Raw genomic sequence first — 24454 nt, 5'->3', positions numbered from 1 at the left:
TCCTGACAGCCACCAGCCAGGGGGGACATCAACCATGTTTCTTAAGAGGCCGGGGCGAGGACTGTGGCCCCGTGCTGCCGGTGCACCCAGGGTGGGTGTGTCACTGTGCCAGCCAAGTACCACAGGGCAGGACATGAGTATATGTCCAGGCCTGGCAATGCACCCATGCGCTGACACAGCCCAGGGACCAGACGGGTGCCGGCTCCTGCACCTGCCACGTCGGCCGCTGTGGGTGTCCTTGGACAAGGTCAGCTGCGGTGTTTCCGTGGGGTGGCCAGCCCGCGGCGGGGAGCTGGGCTTCTCTGAGGCACAAGGCCGTGGATCAGGCCCCAGGAGGGCCTCAGGATCAAGAGGCCCCCCCACGGACACCCACCAGGCCTCCCGCCGCAGGACGGGTCTGCTGGACACAGGGATCCATGGTAGGACAGAGGAAGGGTCCCCAGGCTGCCCCCCCCCGCCCCGGGGCAGACAGACGGCTGCTCCAGAATGTGCTCCTTTTGATCTAACCAGCAGCCTTCTTGCTGCCTGCCTGTCTTTTTCTTTCTCTTTCTTTCTTTCTTTCTTTCTTTCTTTCTTTCTTTCTTTCTTTCTCTTTCTTCCTTCCTTCCTTTCTTTCTTTCTTTCTCTTTCTTTCTTTCTTTCTTTCTTTCTTTCTTTCTTTTTCTCTCTTTCTCCCTTCCTTCCTTCCTTTCTTTCTCCCTCCCTCCCTCCCTCCCTCCTTCCCTCTCTTTCTTTCTTTCTTTCTTTCTTTCTTTCTTTCTTTCTTTCTTTCTTTCTTTCTTTCTTTCTTTCTTTCTTTTTCTTTCTTTCTTTCTTTCTTTCATGGGGCTTGAACTCTGGGCCTGGGTGCTGTCCCTAGACTCTTCAGCTCAAGGCTAGTGCTCTACCACTTGAGCCACAGCACCACTTCCGGTTTTCTGGTGGTTTATTGGAGATAAGTGTCTTACAGTCTTTCCTGCCCGGGCTGGCTTTGAACCATGATCCTCAGATCTCAGCCTCCTGAGTAGCTAGGATGACAGGTGTGAGCCACCGGCACCTGGCTCCAGTGCAGTTCTTTAAAGCCAATTTGCTTTCTTTTTACTGAAGTGCAACAGCGCCTGGTTCACACACGCGTGTGCCTATTACACCGTTGTCTTCTAATGCACATTTGCATAAACATGACTCTTAAAAATGTGCCCACGCGTGACCTTTGCACGGACCCTGGGGGTGATGATGGGGGGCCCAGCAGGACACTGTGCGACCCATTCCTACTCAGCCTGGGGACACGGTGGAGCCTTCTGGAAGGAGGCCAAAGGCCTTTGAACCTGGACCCCAGGACTCCTCCCAGCCCCATCACCAGCCCCCCACAGGAGATCCTCGGCGCCTACTGAACTAATGCAAGATGAGCAGCCACATTGCTCTCTGAAATAATGAGTGCATGCATGGAGTGAACCGTACACGCCTCCTCCAGGTGTCCCTGAAAGCCTCATCTTCCTATCCCCCTCCCAAGCCCCACCCCTTGTCCCTCCCTCCCGGCTCCTGAGTCTGCCCCTGATGCCACCCCCCAGGGCTACCAATCTTAAGCCACACCCCTCTCCTCTCACTTCCTGACAAGGACCAGGGGTTTCAAGTTCTAGAATATCCTGTCTTCCCACACTGTAACCCGGATCCCAGCACCTGGAATGGCTTGATCCTTACCAGAAGGAGCCTCTCATCGCCACACCCTGCTCAGGCCCGGCTACTGCCGGGATCTGCCTGCAGACCACCTCCTGGCGCCCTGGTTTTCTGTGATTTACGCCCCTCCCCTCCACCACCCCCCTCAGCCTTTCAGAAGCAGGGTTAAGAAGAGGAAGCAGAAGTACATGCTTCAGTTCCAAGCAGAGAAGGTGGCATCTGAACCCTGGCCAGCCCTGGAGCTGAGCACCACAGCACACTGTGCGGTGAGCATTGCTCTTGTCATCTGCTCTGCCCATCTACTCTCGAAGTTTCCATATCTGTCTGAAGAGCTGGCCTTAGACAGGCACAAAGGATGTGGTGGATAACACCAATGGAAACACTAGATGGATAGATGATGGATAGATGGATGGATGAGTGGTGAATGGATTATAGATGGATGGGTGGCATATGGGTGAGTAAATGGATGAGTAGATGGATGGATGGATGAATGAGGGGATGGGTAGGTGGATGGATGGGTGGATGGGTAGACAGATGGATGAATGGGTGGGTGGCTGGATGGATAGGTGGATGGATGGATGGATGGGTGGATGGATGGATTGGTGGATGGGTGGGTGGATGGATGGATGAATGGATCGGTAGATGGATGGATGGGTGGGTGGATGCATGGGGGGATGATGGAATGATTGAGGTGGATGGGTGGATAGATGGATGAATGGGTAGGTAGGTGGATGGGAAGATAGAGGAATAGATGGATGGATGGATGGATGGATGGATGGGGTAGATGGATGGATGGATGAGTGGGTGGAGGATGGATTGGTGGATGGGTGGGTGGATGGATGGATGAATGGATGGGTGGTGCATGGATGGTAGATGGGTGGGTGGATAGGTGGGTGGATGAATGGATGGGTAGAAGGATGGATGGATGGATGGGTGGGTGAGTGGATGGATGGATGAGTGGATAATGGATGGATTGATGGATGGTGGATGGGTGGGTATATGGATGGATAGTGGGTGGATGGGTGGGTGGATGGATGGGTGGATGGATGGGTGGATGGATGGGTGGGTATATGGATGGATGGTGGGTGGATGGATGGGTGGATGGATGGGTGGGTATATGGATGGATGGTGGGTGGATGGGTGGGTGGATGGATGGGTGGATGGATGGGTTGGTATATGGATGGGTAGTGGATGGATGGGTGGGTGGATGGATGGGTGGATGGATGGATGGGTGGATGGATGGGTGGGTATATGGATGGATGGTGGGTGGATGGATGGGTGGATGGATGGGTGGGTGGATGGATGGATGGATGGATGGATGGGTGGGTATATGGATGGATGGTGGGTGGATGGGTGGGTGGATGGATGGGTGGGTGGATGGGTGGGTGGATGGATGGATGGGGGTAGATGGATGGATGAGTGGGTGGATGGATGGATTGGTGGGTGGATGGATGGATGAATGGATGGGTGGTACATGGATGGTAGATGGGTGGGTGGATAGGTGGGTGGATGAATGGATGGGTAGATGGATGGATGGATGGATGGGTGGGTGAGTGGATGGATGGATGGATGGGTGGATAATGGATGGATTGATGGATGGTGGATGGGTGGGTAGATAGGTAGATAGATGAATGGATGGATGGGTAGATGAATAGATGGATGGGTAGGTGGGTATATGGATGGATGGGTGGGTGGATGGATGGGTGGATGGATGGGTGGGTGGATGGATGGATGGATGGATGGATGGATGGATGGATGGATGGATGGGTGGGTGGATAGATGGAGGATGGACGATAGAGGATACTTGGATGGATGGGTAAAGGAGCAGCATGTGCTCTGGCTGAGTCCCTAGAACTTCTAGGAAGGGTAGGGGCATCCTGGAGGCTGGTCTTGGAGACTGGAGTCCTGGTTCCATGGCTTTGCCAACAGCAGCCCACACTCCTCACAGGTTCCTCGCTCCCTGTTTTCCTATGTGGCGTCATCTTACACTTGCTCAGGGCGTCTAGGCCTGGCATGGACAGGTGGCCCTTAGCACAGGGTGACTAACGGGAGAAATGTGGCTCTCTCCTCTGTCCACTCAGAACCCAGGCTGGGCCTGCCTCTCGCCCATCCTCTGGGATCGGTCAGACCTGTCTGCCTGTGTCCATCTCATTCTGACTCGCCTGTGCTCCCTCTCTCTGTCCACCCTTGAACATCAACTCTGGGCCGTCACCTGTGTCCTGGAGAGCAATGGGGCTGGACACAGCAAGAAAACAGGTTCAACAAGCATTTATTGAGTCTCTACTGTGTGCCTGCTGTGTGTGATCCCCTTCCCGCAGTGCCAGCTGCTGCCCCTCCTTCAGGAACCCCACCCCTGTCCCCACAGGGTCCTGCCCCCTGGGTCCCCCATCAGCCCCCTGGCCAGTGGTGGGTGCCCAGCCTTTGGCGGCCAGCGTCCATGTCTCTTCTTAGCATTCAGGCTGTACCCCCACAGGTGTCTGCCGGTGACGGCAGGATTTCAGGCTGCGGCCCCCGGGGCCTCTCTGAGCCTGCGTGTCCCCTTGTCCAGCTCAGGGCCTTGGGGACCCAGGCAGTGGCAGGTGGCAGCAGGCCGAGCCTGGCATCTCCTCGAAGATGGGCTGAGTCCACAGGACGTGGTCAAGGTGCCCAGAGCCCCGGATGACCGGCGTGGCGGGAAGGGCGGTAGCAGCCACGGCGGCGGGCCGGTGGGCCTGGCAGGCTCCTCACACCCAGTGCCCCAGCACCCAGCACTGGCGGCTCAGCTCGGGCGCCTCCTGGGCGGAGCTCCGGGGCCAGGAGCCAGCCATGTGTGCCTGGTGTCCTGCAAGAGACAAGGGCCAGGGCTGAAAGTCCCCTCCACCCCCTCCAACCACCTACCTCCTGCCTTGCACACTCCACAGATCGCTGCCATCCATGCCACCTGGCCACGGCTGCCGATCTCCTCCCCTCCCCACGCCTGCCCACCGGCGTACCTGTCCAGCCTCCCCCTGCCCCAGCCACACCCTCCTGTTCACCCACCAGCCGCCCTCCCAACCGTCCACCTCTGCGTCTGTCTGCCCTGACCGCACGTACACCTGCAGAGAAACCGCTGAGCCACAGATCCCTGGCGAAGTCAAGCTCAGAAACAATGACTGGAGAGGCAGGGAGGATGGAGATGGCTCTGTGTGTGTGTGTGTGTGTGTGTGTGTGTGTGTGTGTGTGTGTGTGTGTGTGTGTGTGTGTGTGTGTGTGTGTTGCTCCAGGCTAGCTCTCTACCACTTTGAGCCACCACATCACTTCCAGTTTTTTGGTGGTTAATTGGAAATGAGAATCTCATGGAGCTGGGCACTGGTGGCTCACACCTGTCATGCTAGCTACTCAGGAGGCTGAGATCTGAGGATCGTGGTTTTGAAGCCTGCCCAGGCAGAAAAATCGGTGAGACTCTTATCTCCAATAAAAAGCCAGAAGTGTTGTTGTGGCTCAAGTGGTAGAGTGCTAGCCTTGAGCATAAAGAGGCTCAGGGACAGTGCCCAGGTCCTGAGTTCAAGTGCCAGGACAGGCAAAAGAAAAAGCTTTATGGGCTGGCTCTGAACCAGGATTCTCAGATCTCCTAAGTAGCTAGGATTACAGGCTTGAGTCAGTGGTGCCAGGTTTACCCTTAAAAAAAAAAAAAAAAAAAAAGAGCACTTTGCAAATGTTCTGGAATTATCTGGCCTGGGCGGGGGGGGGGGGGGGGGGGGGGGAATGGCTGTTTCTGGCCTCAGAGACTAAAACAGTTGTCATTTAGAAATGTTTCTGCCAAGAGAAAGGTGTTTGGGTTTGTTTGTTGTCTTGATTTTTTTTTTCCAAATAGAGAAGCAAATATTTGATGCTGTGGAAAGCTTTGCTTGTTTTCTCTATGATTATTGAGAGATGGCTGGCTGAACCTGGTTCCTATATGGGAACCTGGAAAGTGAATATGCTTTATTTTGGGCATGGACAGCAGTACTAGGGCTTGAACTCAGGACCTGGGTGCTGGTCCTTAGATTTTTCTTTCAAGGCTGGCACTCTACCACTTGAGCCACAGCTCCACTTCTGGCTTTTTGGTGGACCATTGGAGATAAGACTTTCCAGCTGGCTTGGACCCACAAACCTCAGAGCTATTCAGCCTCCCGAATAGCTAGGAATATAGGCGTGAGCCACGGCTCCCCACGCACATGGTGTGTGTGTGTGTGTGTGTGTGTGTGTGTGTGTGTGTGTGTGTGTGTGTTGTTTATTTTTGTTTCATTTTTCAGGGAAAGAAAAGCCCAGCTCCCTTGCCCTTGCTTGAGTTAAAATTGAGCTTCCTGTCCCTTGGCTCCAGACTCCCTCACTGAGCCTGGGACTCTCTTCTCCTCTGGTCTCCAAGGGGGGCTCGGGGCCTGCCAGCAGCTCAGCAGAGCCTCCGGCCCGTGCCTTTGCTTTGGGAATAAGCTGGCGACAACCGGATGAAGAGCCGGATGCAGAGGACTCCAGATCCCAGCTCAAAAGAGGCTCTGGGTCCAAGCGAACTGCCTGTGTGTGCAGGAAGAAGAGAGGGAGGCCATCCCCAACCTCCAGCCAAGTGTGTGTGTGTGTGTGTGTGTGTGTGTGTGTGTGCGCGTGCGCGCGTGCGCGTGAGTGTGTATGTTGGGTTCAGATCTCCCAAAATATTCAGAGAAGCTGAGGATGCACATTTCAAAATAAAACCTCTGGCTCCAAAATGACGGCAAAAAGTTAAAAAAGAAATGTATCTTTTGGATCTTTGGCAAACCAAGCAGTGTCTTGCCTGCAGGCAGCCCGGGCCCGCAGGAAATCATTTCCACCCCTGGCAAAGCCAATAAGAAGGAAAGAACGACAAGGCAAGCGAGGGCTGGGCTGTGGCTCACGTGGTAGAGCGCCTGTGTAGCAAGCGTAAGGCCCTGAGTTCAAGCCCTTTGGAGAACCTTGTGCAAGTCAAATCCCCTGAGAAGCCTGGGTGGAGGTGGGGTGTGGGGCTGCAGCCTCCGGGCAGCAATGGGGTCACCTGCCGGGGCCGGGCTGCCTTCACTGGGCTGGACTGGGAGATGCTGGCGGCTGCCCCACGGCGCATGCGCCGCGTGGCTCAGGCAGACGGGACTGGTGGATGAAGCAGACTCTTGGCCAGCCTGTGAACCTTTTAAGAGGTGTGAGAAGCCCAGCAGGCTGTGTGGGGAAGATGAGCCACAAGGACGACTGGAAAGCGGAGTGCGCTGGGCTGGGGGCGGGGCCTGAGGTTGCATCGGTGCTGGGTGCTGGGTGCTCGGTGCTGGGTGCTGGGTGCTCAGTGCCAGGTGCTGGTGCTCAGTGTAAAAGCAGCCAGCTTCACCCGCACCTCAGGAGTTCCTGTCTTTGCAGAGGGTGACCGGACACCATCCCCAGCCCCAACCCACGTGGAGGGCGAATGGGAGGCCGATGGACCGGGCGGGGAAACCGCATTTCAGCAGGTGCCGTGATGGCAGGTGGCCATCGGCTGCCCCACTGCCCAGTTCTGTGTGGTCTCCACACCAACACCCGCCCCCCCACCCACCCCATGCCTGGGTCCCAGATGCCGCCCCACCGTGGGCTCCCTGCCCTCCCCACTGATATTTATTCCACAAATACACTCTGCTTCCGTGTTCATAAAGGAAGAGACTTGAGGCGCCCCCCGATTGGATCTGATTCCCATCTAATAAAAATGCCAAGTTGCTGTGGGCTCAGCCGTGAAATTTCCTCTGCTGCACCCAAGGCCGCAGTGGTTGAGACCCGTCTAGACGGAAGCTCCCAGAAACTCCCAGAAGCCGCCTCTGTGCCTGGCCAGGCCCGGCCGGCAAGAGTCAGGCACTGAGGAAACGGAGCCAGGCAGACAAATAGGAACCACACAGAAATACAGAAGAGAGTCTCCGACAGGGACAAAATTGGAAAGAAGAGAATGTGTGAGTTGAGCAAGGTGGGTGGCTCACGCTTGTAATCCCAGCCCTGCGGGAGGTGGAAATTAGGAGGGTTGTGGTTCAAGGCCAGTTAGCGAGACTTCATCTCAGTAAATAAGTGGGATATGATGGCTCATGACTGTACTAAGGAAGGCACAGGGAGGGAAGAAGGAAGGAAGGAAGGAAGGAAGGAAGGAAGGAAGGAAGGAAGGAAGAAAGAAAGGAAGGAAGGAAGGAAGGAAGGAAAGAGAGGGAGGCAGGGAGGGAGGGAGGAAGGAAGGATGAAGCCATGTTGGGCAATTAGACTGGTGTAGATCGGTGACAGTTCCCATGAATGGGACAAAATGAGCCACGCACGGAGAGATGTAGCAGGCCAGCATCGGGGCAGGGAGAAGAGCAGGTGGCCCCAGGGAAGGATGGGCTTGTGGGCTCCAGCTGTGGGGGGTGGGGGGAGGGAGAAGAGTCAAGGCCTAGAGTGGACCATCATCCAGGGAATAGGAGATCGCAGCAAAGTTGATGGCCTTCAGAGCCTCAGTTTCCCTCCTTGCATGAATAGCCAGCCCCTCTTCTCAAGGCTCTCTGCCTCCTGCCAGCAAGCCGGGCCTGAACAGCTGCTCCCAGCAGACACATTGTAAAACTCAGCCCCCGAAGCTCTAAAATATGGTCTGGGCTGGGAACCCGCGGGCTGCAAGAGGCCGGATCCTGAGCTGCCGTGATGCCTTCCCCTGCCCTTGCCTCCTCCCCTCCCCCCTGCCCCGGCCCCCATCCAGGCTTGTTCTGATCACGGGCCTCTCTCCATGTCCCCTTCTGGCTCTTTTTGGAGGAGGGAGTTAATTAACTGGAGATAGAGTCTCGCGGGCTTGCCCACCCGGGCTGAGTGTGAGCCACGGATCCTCAGATCTCAACCCTCTGAGTAGCTCGGGATGACAGGCGTGAGCCACGGGTGCCAGGCAGCCGCTTTGATGACTCCGGCCATTGGGTGGAGTGGGACTGGCCAGGGTCGCCCTGTTCTCCGGTCACACAGGCACAGGCAATGGGCACACGGGGGGCGGAGGCGCGGCACGTAGGGATCTGGGGCATGTGGCCCCCGGGACACCAGGAGGAAAAACTGAGCATGCTCAGAACGCGGAGCTCACACCGCACAGGAAGGCTTGGCTCACGCCACCACGCCACCAGCAGTTTGCCGCCCGTCCATGGGCATAGCTTTGCTTCTTAACCCCATTTATTCTTGTGTGTGTGTGTGTGTATGTGTGTGTGTGTGTGTGTGTGTGCTTGAATTCAGGGTCTGGGGCACCCTTGACTTGATGAATTCCCTCCACTCAGGCTACTCTCTGTCTGTCTGTCTGTCTGTCTGTCTGTCTGTCTGTCTGTCTGTCTCTGAGGCAGACCCCCAGGCTGTGACTCCCCACAGGTCTTTACAGCTCCCTGCTCTCCCTCTGTCTCTACATCCCGCCTGATATGACAGCTGCGCTTGGGGTTCCAGTCACTATGCTGAGACCCCAGCCTCAGTTTCCCCAAACAGAGGTGGGGTGGGGACCCTGGGGATCGCTGGTGAGCAGAGGTGCAGGGGGAGGGACCCCGAGGATTGGCAGCTGGGTACTTACGAGTTGAATAGCCCTGGTGGCGACAATCTAAGCGGAAGTCCTCCTCCTCGCTCCCATCGCCCTTCTCCATCCTGGGAAGAGAGGAAGAGATGAATGAAAGGGGGGAGGGAGGGAAGGAAGGAAGGAAGGAAGGAAGGAAGGAAGGAGGAAATCAGGCACTGGTGGCTCATGCCTGCCATCCTAGCTACTCAGGAGGCTGAGGTCTGAGGATTGTGGTTCAAAACCAGCCTGGGCAGAAAAATCCATGAGACTCTGATCTCTAATGACCAGAGAACCAGAAATGGTGCTGTGTCTCAAAGTGGTAGAGTGCTAGCCTTCAGCAAAAATGCTCCGGGACAGAGGCCAGGCCCCGAGTTCAAGCCCCACGATCAAAAAAAAAAAAGGAAAGATATAAAGGTGGGATGGGTTGGAATACAATGTAAACATGTAGAAATATAACAATGAAATCCCCACTATGTAACTAATATAAACCAATAAAAACAAAAATCCAACCAGGTACCCATGGCTCACAGCTGTCATCCTAGCTACTCAGGAGGCTGAGATCTGAGGATCACAATTCAAAACCAGCCCAAGCAAGAAAGTCCATGAGACTCTTACCTCCAATTAATCACCAGAAAACAGTTGTGGTTCAAAGTGGTAGAGCACAAGCCTTGAGCCAAAGAAGCTCAGGGAATAGCACCCAGACCCAAGTTCATGCCCCAGGACTGGCACACACACACACACACACACACACACACACACACACACACACACACACACACACACACACACACACACACTTCAAGTACATGTTTGAGAATGAGGCTGAGCTGACAGAGATTGGAGCCTCGCTTTGAGGGGAAACATTTTATAAAGGACACTTACACCTCTTGGCGGGAGGATCTTTTACCTTCGTATTTTTTTATGTAATGCTTGGGAAAACTGGGGCAGACTAGAGAGGAAAGCCTACTGTTCTCACAGAAAAGAAGACCCCCAGTGGCCAGCCAATAATTGTGTGGTTCACCAACTCTGTGCATCACAAACCAGGCGTGCATCACAAAAGTTCACTTGCTTTCCCAGATTACACACTGATCTGCACAGGGAAATAGTGAGGAGAATGTAGGTATAACCGTCCATGTGGGTTATTCAGTAGGACAAAAGGTAAGGAATCAGATCTAGAGCCTTCCTTACACATAACCCTACTTTCTGTTTTGAGGGTGATAGGCTTTTCGTAGCTGCTTAATATTTGGGGTGTTTTTTTTGGGGGGGTAAATAGTTCTGGCTCTGGGGCTTGAACACAGGGCAGGCATCTGGGCTGGGCAATGGAGCATCCTATCTGCTGGCATTTGTTTGTCACTTATGGGAATCCCAGAGGCCCCCACCCCCACCCCGGGCCGTCCAGCCTCACCTCCAGGGGACGCTGGGGAGCATCAGCTGGCACGGGCATACATCTGGAACCTTCCCCCGTCTCTTTCTTCCTCATTGTCTGCTTTGCTGCAGCCTGAGACCTCTCTTTCCTCCGATCTCACTTCTAACCCGGTCCCCAGCTCTGTCCAGGACTGGGCATGGCGTCTCTCACGTTCTCCACCCTCCCTGACTTCCCGCCTTTCTCTCCAGGCCTGTTCTCTGCCTTCCCATCCGTCCCCCTAGTGCAGAGCCGGAGGCTGGGGGAGGCCAGGCAGGGTGTCCCTGTGTGAGGGGAGGGGAGGGGTGGGGAGGGAATAGTAGTTTGTGCCAAATGTAGGGCATAAGCCAGCAAGGCTGACTGCACAGCCTCCCTCCAGCCTCCAGCCTCCAGCCTCCAGCCTGCCTTAGAAATGGCAGGTGTTAGGGGCATGGGTATGGTAGAACACATGCTCATCAGAGTGCTGAGTTCCATCCGCAGTACTGCTTTGCCGAGAAGAAATATAATAAACTAAAATAGAATGGACGGAGGGAGGGAGGGAGAGGGGGTGGAGAGAGAGAGAGAAAGGGAGGGAAGGAGGAAGGAAGAAAGAATGGAGGGGAGGGAGGAAGTAAGGGAGAGACAGGGAGGGAGGGAGGGAATGAGGGAGGGAGGGAAGGAGGAAGGAAGAAAGGAAGAATGGAGGGGAGGGAGGAACGAAGAAAGGAGGGAGAGAGGAAGTAAAGGAGAGGCAGAGAGGGAGGGAGGGAGGGAAGGAAAGAGGGAGGGAGGGAGGGAGGGAGGGAGGGAGGGAAGGAGGGAGGGAGGACTTGAGGACCGGTGGTTTCCTTGGGAGGTGGTCTCAGGAAAGACTGAAAAAGGAAGGAAGGGCCGCATGGGCTCCCCGATAGCCTGTGTTGGATCGCTCCTTTGGTTGTTGTTTTTGTTTTTTTTGCCAGTCCTGGGGCTTGAACTCAGGGCCTGGGCATTGTTCCTGAGCTTCTTTTACTCTACCACTTGAGCCACAGCACCACTTCTGGCTTTTTCTGTGTATGTGGTACTGAGGAATGGAACCCAGGGCCTCCTGCATGCTAGGCAAGCGCTCTACCACTGAGGGATCACTCATTTGGGAATGGCCACGCCTCCAGCTCCACCCTCCCGGGGGTGGGCAGGGCCAGCCCGGCCCGCACTGACCTCTCCTGGAAGTACTTGATGGCCTCGGGATCCATGAAGGTGGGCTCTTCCCTGTAGCCTTGCTCAAAGACCTTGCGCTTGTGCCGGAACTCAATGACGGTCTTGGTGTAGGAGTTGAGCGTGGTGACAGAGGCCGCCATGCAGCAGGTGAAGGAACCCCAGGCCAGGCTGGAGAGAGAGAGAGAGAGAGGAGAGCAGGACACGGAGGCCCCAGTGAGGACTGGCCAGGGTGGGGAGATTCCAGACCACGCCCCCTCCCCTGCCAGCCATGCCTAGGCTCCGCCCCCAGGAGAAGGGAACAGAGCATGCAAAGCCAGGGAGACAAGAGGCCGCAGGAAGTGGGGGGGGGGGGGACGCTGGAGAGTCACAGGTGCGGTTGATGATGGAGCAGGACAAAGGCCAACTCTAGGTGTCACCCTGATGTTCAAGGATACAGTGGCCCTGCGCCATTACATAGGTTGGACATCTGGCCACGGAGATCAGCCCCCTGTCCCTTGCCTGACTTGCATGGCGAGTTCTACCCCTGGGAGGTAAAGCTGCTTTGCCTGTCTGTGGGCCACACTTCCATTCTAGAAATGACGTCCAAGCCGATCACTCTGGGCAGGACGGTGTACCAGGAATGGGGTAGCTCATCCAACCTCCAGTCATGTTTTTTAGGTCTCTCTTTTGTTTTTCTTGGTGCAGGTCCTGAGGTTACACTTAGGGCCCGAGTGGTGTCCCCGAGCTTTTCTTTCTTTGCTCCAGCTGGGGCTCTACCCCTTGAACCACAGCTCCACTTCCAGCCTTTTTGGTGGCTCGGTGCACCTAAGAGTCTCCCAGACTTTTCTGCCAGGACCGGCTTCGAAGTGCGCGCCTCAGATCTCAGCCTCCTTGACTAGCTAGTGGGACAGGTGTGAGCTACAGGTGTGAGCTACAGGTAATCCGGCTCTGTGGATTTTTCTACATGGACAATCTCATCATCTATCTGATTTTATTTCTGTGTGTGTGCACGCGCGCGCGCACGTGCTTTATTGTACTATGGAGAACATCTCAGCACTGGAGACCAAACACCCCGTCTGTCCATGCGGTGGCAGCCAATAGGGACTCCTACCAACTCCTCACGGAGTTGGAGCAGGGAGCTCAAATTCCCTAAGCCTTTCCCGCCACGCCTAGACGTCTAATTGTGCACTTTTCCCTCCATCACTGGAGCGTCTGATTTCCCCTCAGTGTGTGGATATGGTGGGTGGACAGTGACTGGTTTTCAAATACCGAACGAGCCTTCCGCGCTGGGGCCGAGCCCCCTGGCTGTGGTGTGGAAGGGATTGATTTTCTATATGGATGCTTCCTAGCCCTTATTATTTCGAACGGTAAGTGATTTCGCTTGCAACTGTGATAGTCGGGGTATTTTTTTTTTTTAAATGAGATTATGGACCTCGTTTAAACCTTGGGGAGTCAGCGGCCTTCCATTCTGATGAGAAAAGGGGAGGGGCTGGCCGCTGGTTCCTCCCAGCCAGGGGTGGACGCCCAGGTCTGCCACGTACACTGCCCCCCCGCCCCCCTCCCCCCTCCCCCCCCTCCCCCCTCCCCTGGCCATGAGCTCTGGGCAGGGGTGTGAGACATTGCTCTCCACACTGGCCCTCTGTCAACGCAGTCCTGGCTGAGAGAGGCAGAATGCGCCATGACTCCTCCCCAGAGGCCTCCACTGGCACCAGACGGGTGCTCTCCATACCACTGGGCCCTGACATCTGCGAGACTCTGATCTCCCCAATTAACCACCGCGAAGCAGAAGTGGAGCTATGGCTCGCTTGGTAGAGCACCCGTCTTAAGCAAACAACAATAGCAGTATTGCTCAGCGACAGTGCCCGGGCCTGAGGTTAAGCCTCAGGATAGGTATGTATTAATTAATTCATTGATTAATATCAGCTATGAAGCACAGTCCTGTTCCCCGCCTCCTCTCCCACCGCCAGGTCCCCAGGAGTCCACACAGGGCGGTGCAGTCTGGGAACTCAGAGGCTGGAGCAGCTTCTGGGGTGTCTGCAGCTCACGTTTCCAAGCTGGTGCTGCGTGAGGCATGTGTGTGACTGGCCTGGTTCTCAGGAGTGGGGCAGCTGTCATGGTCCCCTGTCCCCGGGGAGCTGCAGAGGAGGGGAGGGGAGGGCGTGGAGACAGAGCTGCGGACACTGGGACAGCACTTCGAGAGGGACTCCGGCCTGGCGCTGCGGGAGGTCGCTTATAACATCTCGGAGGGAGACTGCTGCAGCCACTGCAGGTTCGGGACGGAGCAAGGGAGCAAATACCCATCCTGGGCCACCTTCGGGGCCCACGGACCCACAGGCCTGGCGCTGGCCCATGGCTCAGGGGACAGGAGGAGGAGCAAGCTTTCTGCGGGCCAGTGAGCCCAGCACATCTCTCCATTCGGAAGGCCGGGGCTCAGCTACCCAAACGCCTGCGGAGAGGGCAGGCATCTCAATCGGAAGAGCAGGGGAGGGTGGCAGCGAGGCGTCATATTCCTTGTCTCTAAGGGGACCAGGCACAGAGACAGAGAAGCTCCTAGCACTTGACCCAACTTGCTCTTCTCTGGGCCGTGGAAACTGAGTCAGACTCCCAGACCTAGCTCTCGTCTTCTGGTGCTTTTGTGCAGGCAGGTCCTCACTGTGTCACCCAGACTGGCCTCAGACTTGCCTCCTCCTGCCTCTTCCTCCCAAGGGTTGGGATTACAGGCATGCACTACCATGCCCAGCCCTTGTAATTCTCACAGCCTCCAGCTCCCATGATAGCCCCTGTCCCCAGTCTGCTCAGGATGGGGTTATTGTGCACGTGTGTGTGTGTGTGTGTGTGTCAGAGTCCGGGGGGCCCATTTTCTATCTTTCTCCATCCTGAGAAAGTGCAAAATGGCCGAAGGTCCTGGATGGAATCCCGAATCTGGGGCTGTTACCAGGGCGGAGATGTGGGAATCTGAGAGGCACAGGGGGGTGGCGGGGTCTGGGGGAGCTGGAGGGCAGACACCGGTCTTGGGTGTCGTCACTGAAGAGCCCCACGGAGCCACGCTACTGGGGCTGTGGTTTCTCAAAGGCCCGGCCATCATTGGGTAGAATGCAGCCAAACGACACAGAGGCCTCTACGCTGCGAGCTCTGGTCACCAAAAGCCTCTCAAGCTCCCCCAGAGCCCCCAAAGCCCCCCCTTAAAACACCCAGAGTCCCCTGACCCCCTCCCCTCTCCCCCCAGCCCAGTCTTCCTACGGGGCCTGGAGACAGGCCGGCTCTCTCCCCGCAGCGTGGGCCTCTGCTCCACGCCTGGGTGGGCTAGAGGGGCTCTGGGGTGACCATTGTGACAGATGGCCTCACATCTATTAAACAAGAAAGATGACAAGGCCCAGCCCTGGCGATGCCCCAAATGTGAGAGATGGGAAATGGACCCGATCCATCTTGTGAGTCTGGGTGACAGGGAGAAAGAGGCAGCCATCACAACCCGGCCTTTTCCAAGTGATGGAGCTGGCGGCTGCTGGGGACAGGGCAGGAGACCTCGGCTTCCAGAAGAGGGAAGGTCCTCAGGGGACCTCAGCAGCCTCCAAGTGGAGACAGCGGACAGAGATGAACCCGAGTGCTGTCGCTTTGTGCTGTGTGGCCCAGGGCAAGTGACCAAACCTCTCTGAGATCACACAGATCCACGCATGGATTAAAACCCCCATCAGCAGAGGCGAGGTAAAAAAAAGCTGGTGTTTGTGTTGGACAGCAGCAGGCCGGGCTGCACCACCTGGGTTCGAATCCCACCTCTGACACCACAGGTGGCTTGTGTGAGGTCTCCAGACTACCAGGAAGAGTCGACCTGGAGCCTACTATTATCTGTGGCATAGTCAGAGATCAGTGAGGGCAAGACCTTCACACCTGCTCAGCTTGGAACGTGAGCTCCCTTCCTGGGACACCATCGGGGGCTCAGGATGAACAACCTCCCGAGGTCAAAGTCTTGGGAAGGAAGGAAGGAAGGCCCTGGGGGTGGCAGGGAAGATGGCCAGAGAAGCTGGAGCCAGAGATGCTTTCCCTGGGGTTGTTCTACTTAGAGCATCGGGACTGCTGTTCATGGGTCAAAGTCTCTTTAAGGAAATCCCAGGGGCGAAGCCAAGTGGGAGGGAAGCGTAGAAGGCTGAGAGATCCATCCATTGCGAGGAAATTGGGTCCTGAGGCCTCTGGCCTAATCTGTGGGTTAATCCCTTCACAGATTCACTTTGGGGCGGCGCCTGCGGTGTGCTCCAGATGGTTTCCCTGGGTCCCCTCCCCCCACTCTCTGCTTCCTGGCTGCCAGGAGGTGAGCAGCTCTCCTCTACCAGGCCTTCCGCCATGATGACGCTGCCTCGCCAGGGCCCCGAAAGCAAAGGAGCTGGCAGACCGTAGACCGAAATCGTGAGCCCCAATCCATCCTTCCTGCCTCTTCTTTGTCACAGAGGCCAAAAGGCCACCCCTGACGCCATCTTTCCAGGCAAGGGTGGCTTAACCCCCCCCCTTGTGGGACAACACCATCAGGCCACAGAATGCACATCCTGGAGGCCAGGCCCCATCAACATGTCCAATGACCCGATGGGCAAATGGTGGCCAGCCAGGGGGCCAGGACGCAGACGCAGGCAGCCTGTGTCACGGACCTTTGTGATCGTGGTCTTCAAGCACTCTTTTGTGTGGTAACAGACACCCCTCCACCTCCACTGGCATCCATGGGGGGGGGGGATTGGGGAGGGATCTTCTTCTCTCTGTATTCAACTTGGAGGGGGGGCGGGCCTCTGGACCACATAACTCAAGTCAGACTCGTAGGCCGGACAGTCCATACCTCTGCTGCCGGGACCTCATTGGCTCCCGGGGTATCACGTGACTGAAACCAATCAAAGCCCCACCCAGGATTTTTGCTGGCCGGTTGTACTGCTTTTCTTTGTAAGAGACACATCTAAGCCGCGCTGCGACAGAGCCACCACAAAGAGAACAGAGACTGGAAAGAGACAAGAGTGGCTGAGTTTCAGATCTGTTCTGCAGATCTCCGGGATCCAGCGGGGCCTGAGGCCATGGTTGCGTGAGCTTGCCCAGCAGTATTCTCTGTTCGAGAGCTTTTGTCTGATTCCTAGCTTCAGAGGGGATCCTGGCTGAGAGCGAGGTCGGGAAGTTCCCCGCACTGTCTAGCTGCAGTGAGCACTGGGCGAATGAATGGACAGGGAGAAGTCCTGGGCGCTCTGTACTGGGCTGCATGTGGCCTCTGTCGGGGTGTTTCCTCACCAGCAGGAGGGAGGGAGGCTCAGACACGGAGGCCCGGGAGAAAGGAGCTCAGGCCTAGTGGCCCCAGCGCCCACTGTGGAGCCCACGAGCCTCATGGCTCATGGATGTGGAGTTTTCCCAAGCCGAAGGGAATCCTGGCGTCTTCCCTGGGCACACTGCACCCCGAGGTACTGCCATCCTACATCCAGCCTCCCAGGTTGAGATCCTGTATCCTGCTTCCAGAACCTTCCAGAACCTTCTAGGCTTCACCAGCTTCCACCTCCACCTTCCAGAGCTGGCCTTCAGGGCAGAGGCGGGAATGGAGGGTGACCTGTGGAGACCAGGGGTCTCCAGGACACTTGCCACTGTGTTGTGACAGCAGCCCAGAAATAACACAAATGGTGGGCGGGGCTGTGTGCACCGGGAACACGTGTATGATTGACACATGTCAATCATACATGGCATGCAATATTTGTGCATCTAAACACATGCAGCCACCTGAAAACAGGTGGTCAGGGGCGGCTGGAGGCCCAGGCTGCCACCCTTGGCCTGGGGTGGGGTGGGAGCGGGGCTTACCCCATAGAGGATAAGCAAATGGCCCACACCTGGGTTGGACACGGGTGTCCCAGCATGCCTTGGGGCGCTTCTGCCCTGCGGGTCACAGGTCACTCACCAGAAGGACCACCCGTAGTCCCAGGAGTGGGGTCTCCAGTCCTCGGGGCCGAGGCTCACGGTGACCTGGAACACCTGGGTGTACATCATGTGGGCCACCATTCCCAGCAGGCCTGCGGGGCGGGGAGCAGAGCGGGCGTCAGGAGACGGGAGAGGCCTCATCCCCACCCAGGGGGACCCCAGGGGAGGGAGGCCAGCAGGACAGCCATGGATGACCTGACTGCCACCAGGGCCCAGCACTCATAACAGAGCCCCGACCCCCCCCCCACGTCCCCTGCCCCTGCAGGGGCTGGCAGCTCACGCCTGCCATCCCAGCTACTCAGGAGGCTAAGATCTAGAGGATGGTGGTTCGAGGCCAGTCTGGAGTGGGGAAGTCGGTGAGACTTTCTTATCTCCAATGAATCTACCAGAAAGCTGGAAATGGAGCTGTGGCTCAAGTGGCAGAGTGCCAGCCTTGAGTGAAAAAGCTCAGGGACAACATCCAGGCCCTGAGTTCAAGCCCAAGGACTGGCACGCATGTGTATACACACGTGCACACGCGTGCACACACACATACACACACACAGTGCGAGTACATGAAAAATATTCTGTAAAATTACCTCCAGGACAGTTGGTTTTGTTGAGATGGCCGGGGCCAGGGACTGGGGTGGGGGGAAGGGGGTCTCACTAACATTTTACCCCAGCTGGTCTCCACTTTCAATCCTACCAATCTCTGCCTCCCTACCAATATCTGCTGCGCTAACAAGCGCGAGCCACCCAGACCAGCTGCCACCCTGTCTCAATCGTTAGACTTTACAGTGGACACTAGTCGCCTCCATCCCTGCCCATGTGCTGTCCCTCAAAATGGCTCCCCAGGGAGAAGCCACGCCCCCCCTCCTGGGCAGCGCCCCCCCCCCCCCCCCGGCCCTGCCAGTCCCTTGTCTGAAATTTAGGCCTGGCTTTGTACTTCAGCGATTACAGTCTTCTTCCTTCCCTTCCTCCCTCCCTCCCTCCCTTCCTTCCTTTCTTTCTGCCCATACTGGAGCTTGAACTCAGGACCTCACACTCTCGCTTGATTCTTTCCGCTCAAGGATGGTGCTCTACCACTGAGCCTCCAGCTCCACGTCTTGCTTTTTGCTGATTTCCTGGAGGTAAGAGTCTCACCGACTTTCCGGCTTGAGCTGGCTTTGAACCGTGATCCTCAGATCTCAGCTCCCCAGGAGCAGCAAGGATTATAGGCATGAGCCACAGGTGCCTTGCGCAACTTGTTTTGTAAGTTCTCCCTCACCAGGCCCTTTTGGTGCCTCAGTTTCCTTATTTACAAAATGAGGGCAGGGGAGAGGGAGGTGTATTGAGCCCCACCCTGGAACAGTGTGGGGAAATAAAAGCGGGACACATAACACTAAACTCTCAGCTACACCCAGAAGCTACATGAAGCCTGCTAGCAGAATAATTAATTTCCCAAAGTCTTAGTTTAGAAAAGCATTGATTTCTAGATTGAATTCCATTTATCCCCCAAGTAGGAAAGACTATGTTTGAAGAAAACTCAATAAATGAAAATTACACTTCACTCAGATACCTCAGTGCGCCTTTGTGATTGCATTTTAAACATTCGGTTTCGAAAATTGGACCCTGGGGCTGGAGGCGTGGCTCAAGCAGTAGAGTACCTGCCTAGCAAGTAGGAGGCCCGGAGTTCAACCCACAGCACTACCAACAGATGAAAAGAAAAAAAAAACTCAGCCGGGCACGGTGCCTTAAGCCTGTAATCTTTCAAGCTACTTGGAAGGTGGGAATGGAGGATTGTAGTCTGAGGCCAACACAGACTTTAAAACCAGGGAAGCTCCTGGGCTGGGAAGGTGGCTCAGTGGTAGAGCGCTGCCTTGCATGCTTAAGGCCCTGAGTTCGATTCCTCAGCACCACATAAGCAAAAAGAAAAAAAGCCAGAAGTGGCGCTGTGGCTCAAGTGGTAGAATGCTCACCTTGAGCTGAAGAACTGAGGGACAGCGCCCAGGCCCAGAGTTCAAGCCCCACAACTGACAAAAAAGAAAAAAAAAAAGAAAAAGAAAAGAACTAATGCAAAGCTGGACAGCAGTAGCTCACACCTGTAATCCTAGCTACTCAGGAGGCTGAGATCTGACAATCGAGGTTTAAAGCCAACCTGAGCAAGACTCTTATCTCCATTTAACCAGCAACAAGAAAGCCAGAAGAAGGGCTGTAGCTTAAGGGGTAGAGCACCAGCCTTGAGCGAACAAGTTCAGGATCAGTACCTGTGACCTGAGTTCAAGCCCCAGGAATAGCATGCCCACCCCTTCCCCCCACCCCCACAATAACCAATGCAGGAGCTGTTGGACCCTGGGTTACATGTTTTAGAAGTGTAATGCAAGGGGCTGGTGGGTTGATTTATAATGTGGGTTCATTTCTATGTTGTTATTGTTATTTGAGGTGCTGGGGTTGGGCCCAGGGTTTGCGGCCTGCTAAGCAAGCACTCACCATTGAGCCACACCCCCAGCTCCTGATTTGAGTTTTATTTCCTTTTATGTTTGCATTACCAGAGTTTGAACTCCGGGCGTCAGCACCTGGGCTCAGCTTGCTTGTTCGGCTGGCCGATGTTCTACTGCTTGAGCCACGCCTCCAGCCCTGGTGTTTTTTTTTAACTGGTTACTTTGGAGATGGAGTTGCAAGGACTTCTCTGCTGACTTTGAAGTGTGTTCCTGCCATCTCAGCCTTCTGGGGAGTAGCTAGGACCACAGGCATGAACCCCTTTTTGTGTGTGTGTGGAGTTGCGTGGTCCTGGGGAGGAGGGAAGAGATTCAGGCTGAGAGGACAGAGCAAGGGTCCAGCTGTGGAGCTGGGGGTGGGTCTGAGGACCAGCTCTGAAGGCTGAGTCCTGTGGGGTGGCCCCAATTCCCATCTGGAGACAGTCCTTGGGGAGGTGCGTGGGTTAGATGAGGAATGGCACCAGTAGCTTTTGAAGAGGCCGCGGGGCCTGAGCTGGGAGGAGGGGCTTGGTTCTCCTGCTTCCCCCAAGCTCCAACCCAGCCCCGGGGCCTCTCATCTGCCCCAGCCGCTGAGCAGATGCTGGGCGCCGCGTTTCTCCGTCTCCAAAGTCAAATCAACCTCTATTCTTTATAAATTACCGGCTCTTAGGCATTTGGTGGCAGCATCTGAGGACAGAGGGCCGCTGACGGTGCCCGAGGCTGGGACGAGGAAGCCCAGGGGTGGGGGGAGGAGGGGGACCGAATCCTTTAGGGACTTATTAGCTCTGGGGGTTCGTGATGTGTCTGTATCCAGCGGGCAGCTGTTAGAGGATGAACTGAGGCACGGGAGTGGTCCAGGCCGGATGTGAGTCCGTGGGGAGATCGCTGGCCCTGCCTGCCTAGAGGAGAGACTGGGGGACAGGGAAAGTAGGGGGCTAAACCTCTTTTGGGGTGGGGGATGTGCAGGGAGCGGCTGGAAGGCTGGCCGGGCACTGGTGACTCACACCTAAATCCCAGCTACTCAGGAGGCTGAGACCTGAGGATCCAAGGTTCAAAGCCAGCCCAGGCAGCAAAGTCCACGAACCTCTTATCTCCAAAACCGGAAGGGGTGCCGTGGGTCAAAGAGGTAGGGCGCTAGCCTTGAGCAAAAAGAGCTCAGGGACAGCGCCCAGGCCCTGAGTTCAAGCCCCACAACTGACCCATCCCCCCCCCAAAAAAAAGAGTCACCATTAAATCCAAGAGGGTGACAAGGAAGTAGCTGTAGAATACAGAGGTCACCGTGACCTTGATGGGCTCCATCTCAGCTGCGCAGTGGGAATGGATGCTTAGCTACAGTAAGATGAGGACAGACATGGCAGAGAAGGTTCTAGAAACACTAGGAGCAGAGAAAAGGGTGATGGTGAGCGAGGGCAGAGCCTGGAGGAGGGTCGAGGCGGGAGATGGACAGTGAGTTTCCTGCCTGGCCGAGATGATCAGGCGCAGAGCAGCTGCTGGGGGATTGTAGATTGCAGATGCTGAAAGAAGGGAAGGAGGAGCAGAAGGTTCCAGAACCAGCAGCTGGCTTTGGATAGAGCCAGGGAGGCAAGGAAGGAGGGAGTATGAGCGAGAGCCAAGCTGTGTCTGGGATTTGAACTCAGGGCCTCTTCTTCTTGCTTGACTTTCTTCTTTATTTTTTTTGTCGGTCGTGGGGCCTGAACTCAGGGCCTGGGCGCTGTCCCTCAGCTCTTCAGCTCAAGGCTAGCACTCTACCACTTGAGCCACAGCGCCACTTCTGGCTTTTTTCTTTTTGCTTATGTGGTGCTGGGGAATTGAACCCAGGGTCTCGAGCATGCAAGGCAAGCACTCTACCACTGAGCCACCTTCCAGGTGTCAGGCATGCTCACTGCGAGAGCACACGGGCTTGGGTCACCTGCCAGGCTCAGCCCCTTGGCTCCGCCCCCCTCGCTGCTCAGCCAGGTGGAGGGAAGTGGGAACCGGTAGTCATTCTTCATGTGGCTAAGACACAAGGCCCACCGTGGCTGTGAGTGATTTCCTCCAGGTGGCCAGTCTTCCTGGGGGCCTCCAACTGGGCTTGCCCCTAAGCCAGGGCAACTCACAGGGCAAAGGCAGGGCAAAAGGAGGGCAGAAGATAGCTACTGGAAGGTGAGCGATGCAGGGACGGGAAGGGGGGAACAGGGGAACAAAGGCATGGCAGACAGGGGCTCGCTCCGTGCAGAGGCAAAGCGTAGATGGACCAGGCTCCGGGGTGGGGTTCGTGGGATGGGAGAGACACCAGTGGAGGTAGACAGGGACGCTCCCTGGAAAGTTCTGCGCCATCTCTGGAGTTTGGGCTTGATTCTGAGGGCAACGGGGCAGGAATAACACCATCATACGCCATGCTTTCTATGTTTGGGGGGCCGGGACATAGCCCAAGACATCATACACGCTAGGCAAGCTCTGGACAATGCACTGGAGAATAAGTTGGGGAGTCGGGGTGGGGTGTCCGCTGTCTACCTCTAGCCAAAGAAGAGGTGGCTGGGCCAGGGGAACCAAGAAGCAGGTGGTGGATGGCTGGGGAGTCTGGGGTGGGCGTGGGCCGGAACCCACTGAGACAATCAACCCCGGGGGTGGAGGGGAAGGCCGGGGAAACCCTAGTACGTGGAGAATGAGGAGGATCTGGGCTAGGGGAGCAGCTGGAGCCACTGGGGAAAATTGAGGGACACCCCCAAACTACCTCTTCCAGAAAGAACACCTTGGGAATCTTCTTCAGGACACTAGATCGTGACCCAGGGCAGGTGGGAGAATGAATCTCTTACTGAAAAAGCTCCAGATGTTGGTCCAGGTCGAAATCAAAGCCCACTGTTGCTTGCAGCCCTTGGGAGAGGGTACAGTAGGGTACAGGGCCAGGCCTGTCCATACCCATCCCTTCCCCAGCTAGTGAGCCGACCGTGCTGTATTTTAAAACCGCCAGACCTATTTTTAAAGAACGAGCTATTTTTAGTCAGCCTCTCAAGAGAACCCGCAGCCAACCTCTCCTGCTAGCATATTTTAGACTTTTTCCAAAGTTCCTCCTTACACATAACCTCAATCTTTCCAGTGCCAATTTAAGCTAATTTCTCTCTCTGCCCTCTGAGGCAGAGGAGGAGGGAGGGGGTGCGGGCGGGCAGGCAACTGCTTACAAGGAGTGTTTGGGGAGCAAAGCAATAACCAGCAGAGGGGGGGTGCGCCCCCTCCACCTGGTCTCCCCAGCGGGATGTTCCGATCCCTCTGCCCTTTCTCCAAAGGTCTCTTTTCAGACCACTTGAATCATTTGTGTTGCTCTCATCTGCATCCTGCCTTCTAAATAGGCCCGGGGCCCAAAGCAGAGGTGGCATGTAGGCCTCGTGATTGCCAGTAATGGCGCTTCTCAGTGTCCCCAGCCTCGTCCACCCCAGGCCACCTATCCGCCCCAGCCCCGAGCAACGGAAGAGCTCAAGATCCACACAGCGGAACGGGGAGGGGGGAGTCTAGGACCAGCCCAAGCCGAGAGCTGGGTAAGGAAGTCGAGGAGTTCAATCCCACCCCCATCCCCCTACCCCCAGCCTTCTCGGTGACCCCAGTACCTTCCTAACTGGGTAACCAGATAGCCAACATCCATAAGTCTCGGGGCGCAGCTGCAGGAGGCATGGAAAACGTAAGAGGCAAATAGTGGCTTTGAGGATTTCAAAAGCCTCTGCCCCAGGTGCTGGAGGGGAAAACAAAAAGGTTGAGAGAATATCTGATCTAGCAAGCCTAGCCTCCCTTCTCCCTCCGCAGCACCGGCAGCTGGAGGTGGGGGGGGACAGGGAGAAGCAGGGAGGGGAAAAGAGGAACCCTCACGGAGGACGGGTTGAGCTCTACAGACATGCGCAGAACACCCTCCAAGAGCCCGAAGGCAGACTCTGCCATCTCTTCCCGACTCCGCCATCTCTTCCCACCTCCTTCTCAGTTTGGACTCCAGAAACTCACATAAGCCACCGGCAGAGTCTTGATGGCAGGCCACCTCGGGGCTCCCGGACAGCCCTGTTGCCAGCACCCGGGCCTGCTGCTCACGTGCCAGCTGGGCATGGGCCTTGTTAAAAGCCGGGCTGGGTCAGGAGGCCCGGCCAGTGTACCCTACAGCTGAGGGGACCTAGACCGGCAGGTGGCGCTAGCACAAACCATCCTAGCACAAGGGGAGGGCAGGGCACTGACTGAGGAAGGACCTACATCCACAGGACCAGAACACGACACCCTTCCCAGGTACCCGTGGGAGCAAGGGACCGGTAGGTGAGGCTAGGAGTCGAGTCTGCATGTCTTTGAGGCCTGTTTGTCCACCCACCATCCACCTATCATCCATCTACCCACCCACTCATCCACCATCCACCTGTTCAACCAGCTTCCACCCATTCATCCACCTGT

At 56.2% G+C, this 24454-nt stretch overlaps 1 protein-coding gene across 3 annotated transcripts in view; it reads right to left on the bottom strand.

The window, feature by feature from the left end:
* Positions 1–4041: 4041 nt before the first annotated feature.
* Gsg1l (GSG1 like) overlaps positions 4042–24454 on the bottom strand; it is a 92313-nt gene continuing 71900 nt past the window's right edge. For all 3 annotated transcript variants that reach the window (XM_070004282.1, XM_070004283.1, XM_070004284.1), the window contains 4 exons: positions 17602–17713; positions 11718–11885; positions 9161–9231; positions 4042–4474 (listed from right to left, as the gene is read on the bottom strand). In XM_070004282.1, coding sequence (XP_069860383.1) covers positions 4377–4474; positions 9161–9231; positions 11718–11885; positions 17602–17713 — 449 coding nt within the window. In that variant the 3' untranslated portion in view covers positions 4042–4376. The remainder of the gene's footprint in view (positions 4475–9160; positions 9232–11717; positions 11886–17601; positions 17714–24454) is intronic.

This window comes from Dipodomys merriami, unplaced genomic scaffold (assembly GCF_024711535.1).
Source record: "Dipodomys merriami isolate MVZ:Mamm:240054 unplaced genomic scaffold, mDipMer1.0.p SCAF_62, whole genome shotgun sequence".
Lineage (NCBI taxonomy): Eukaryota > Metazoa > Chordata > Mammalia > Rodentia > Heteromyidae > Dipodomys > Dipodomys merriami.
The sequence above is the reverse complement of the archived record's forward strand: the minus strand, read 5'-3'. Positions and strand labels throughout refer to the sequence as shown.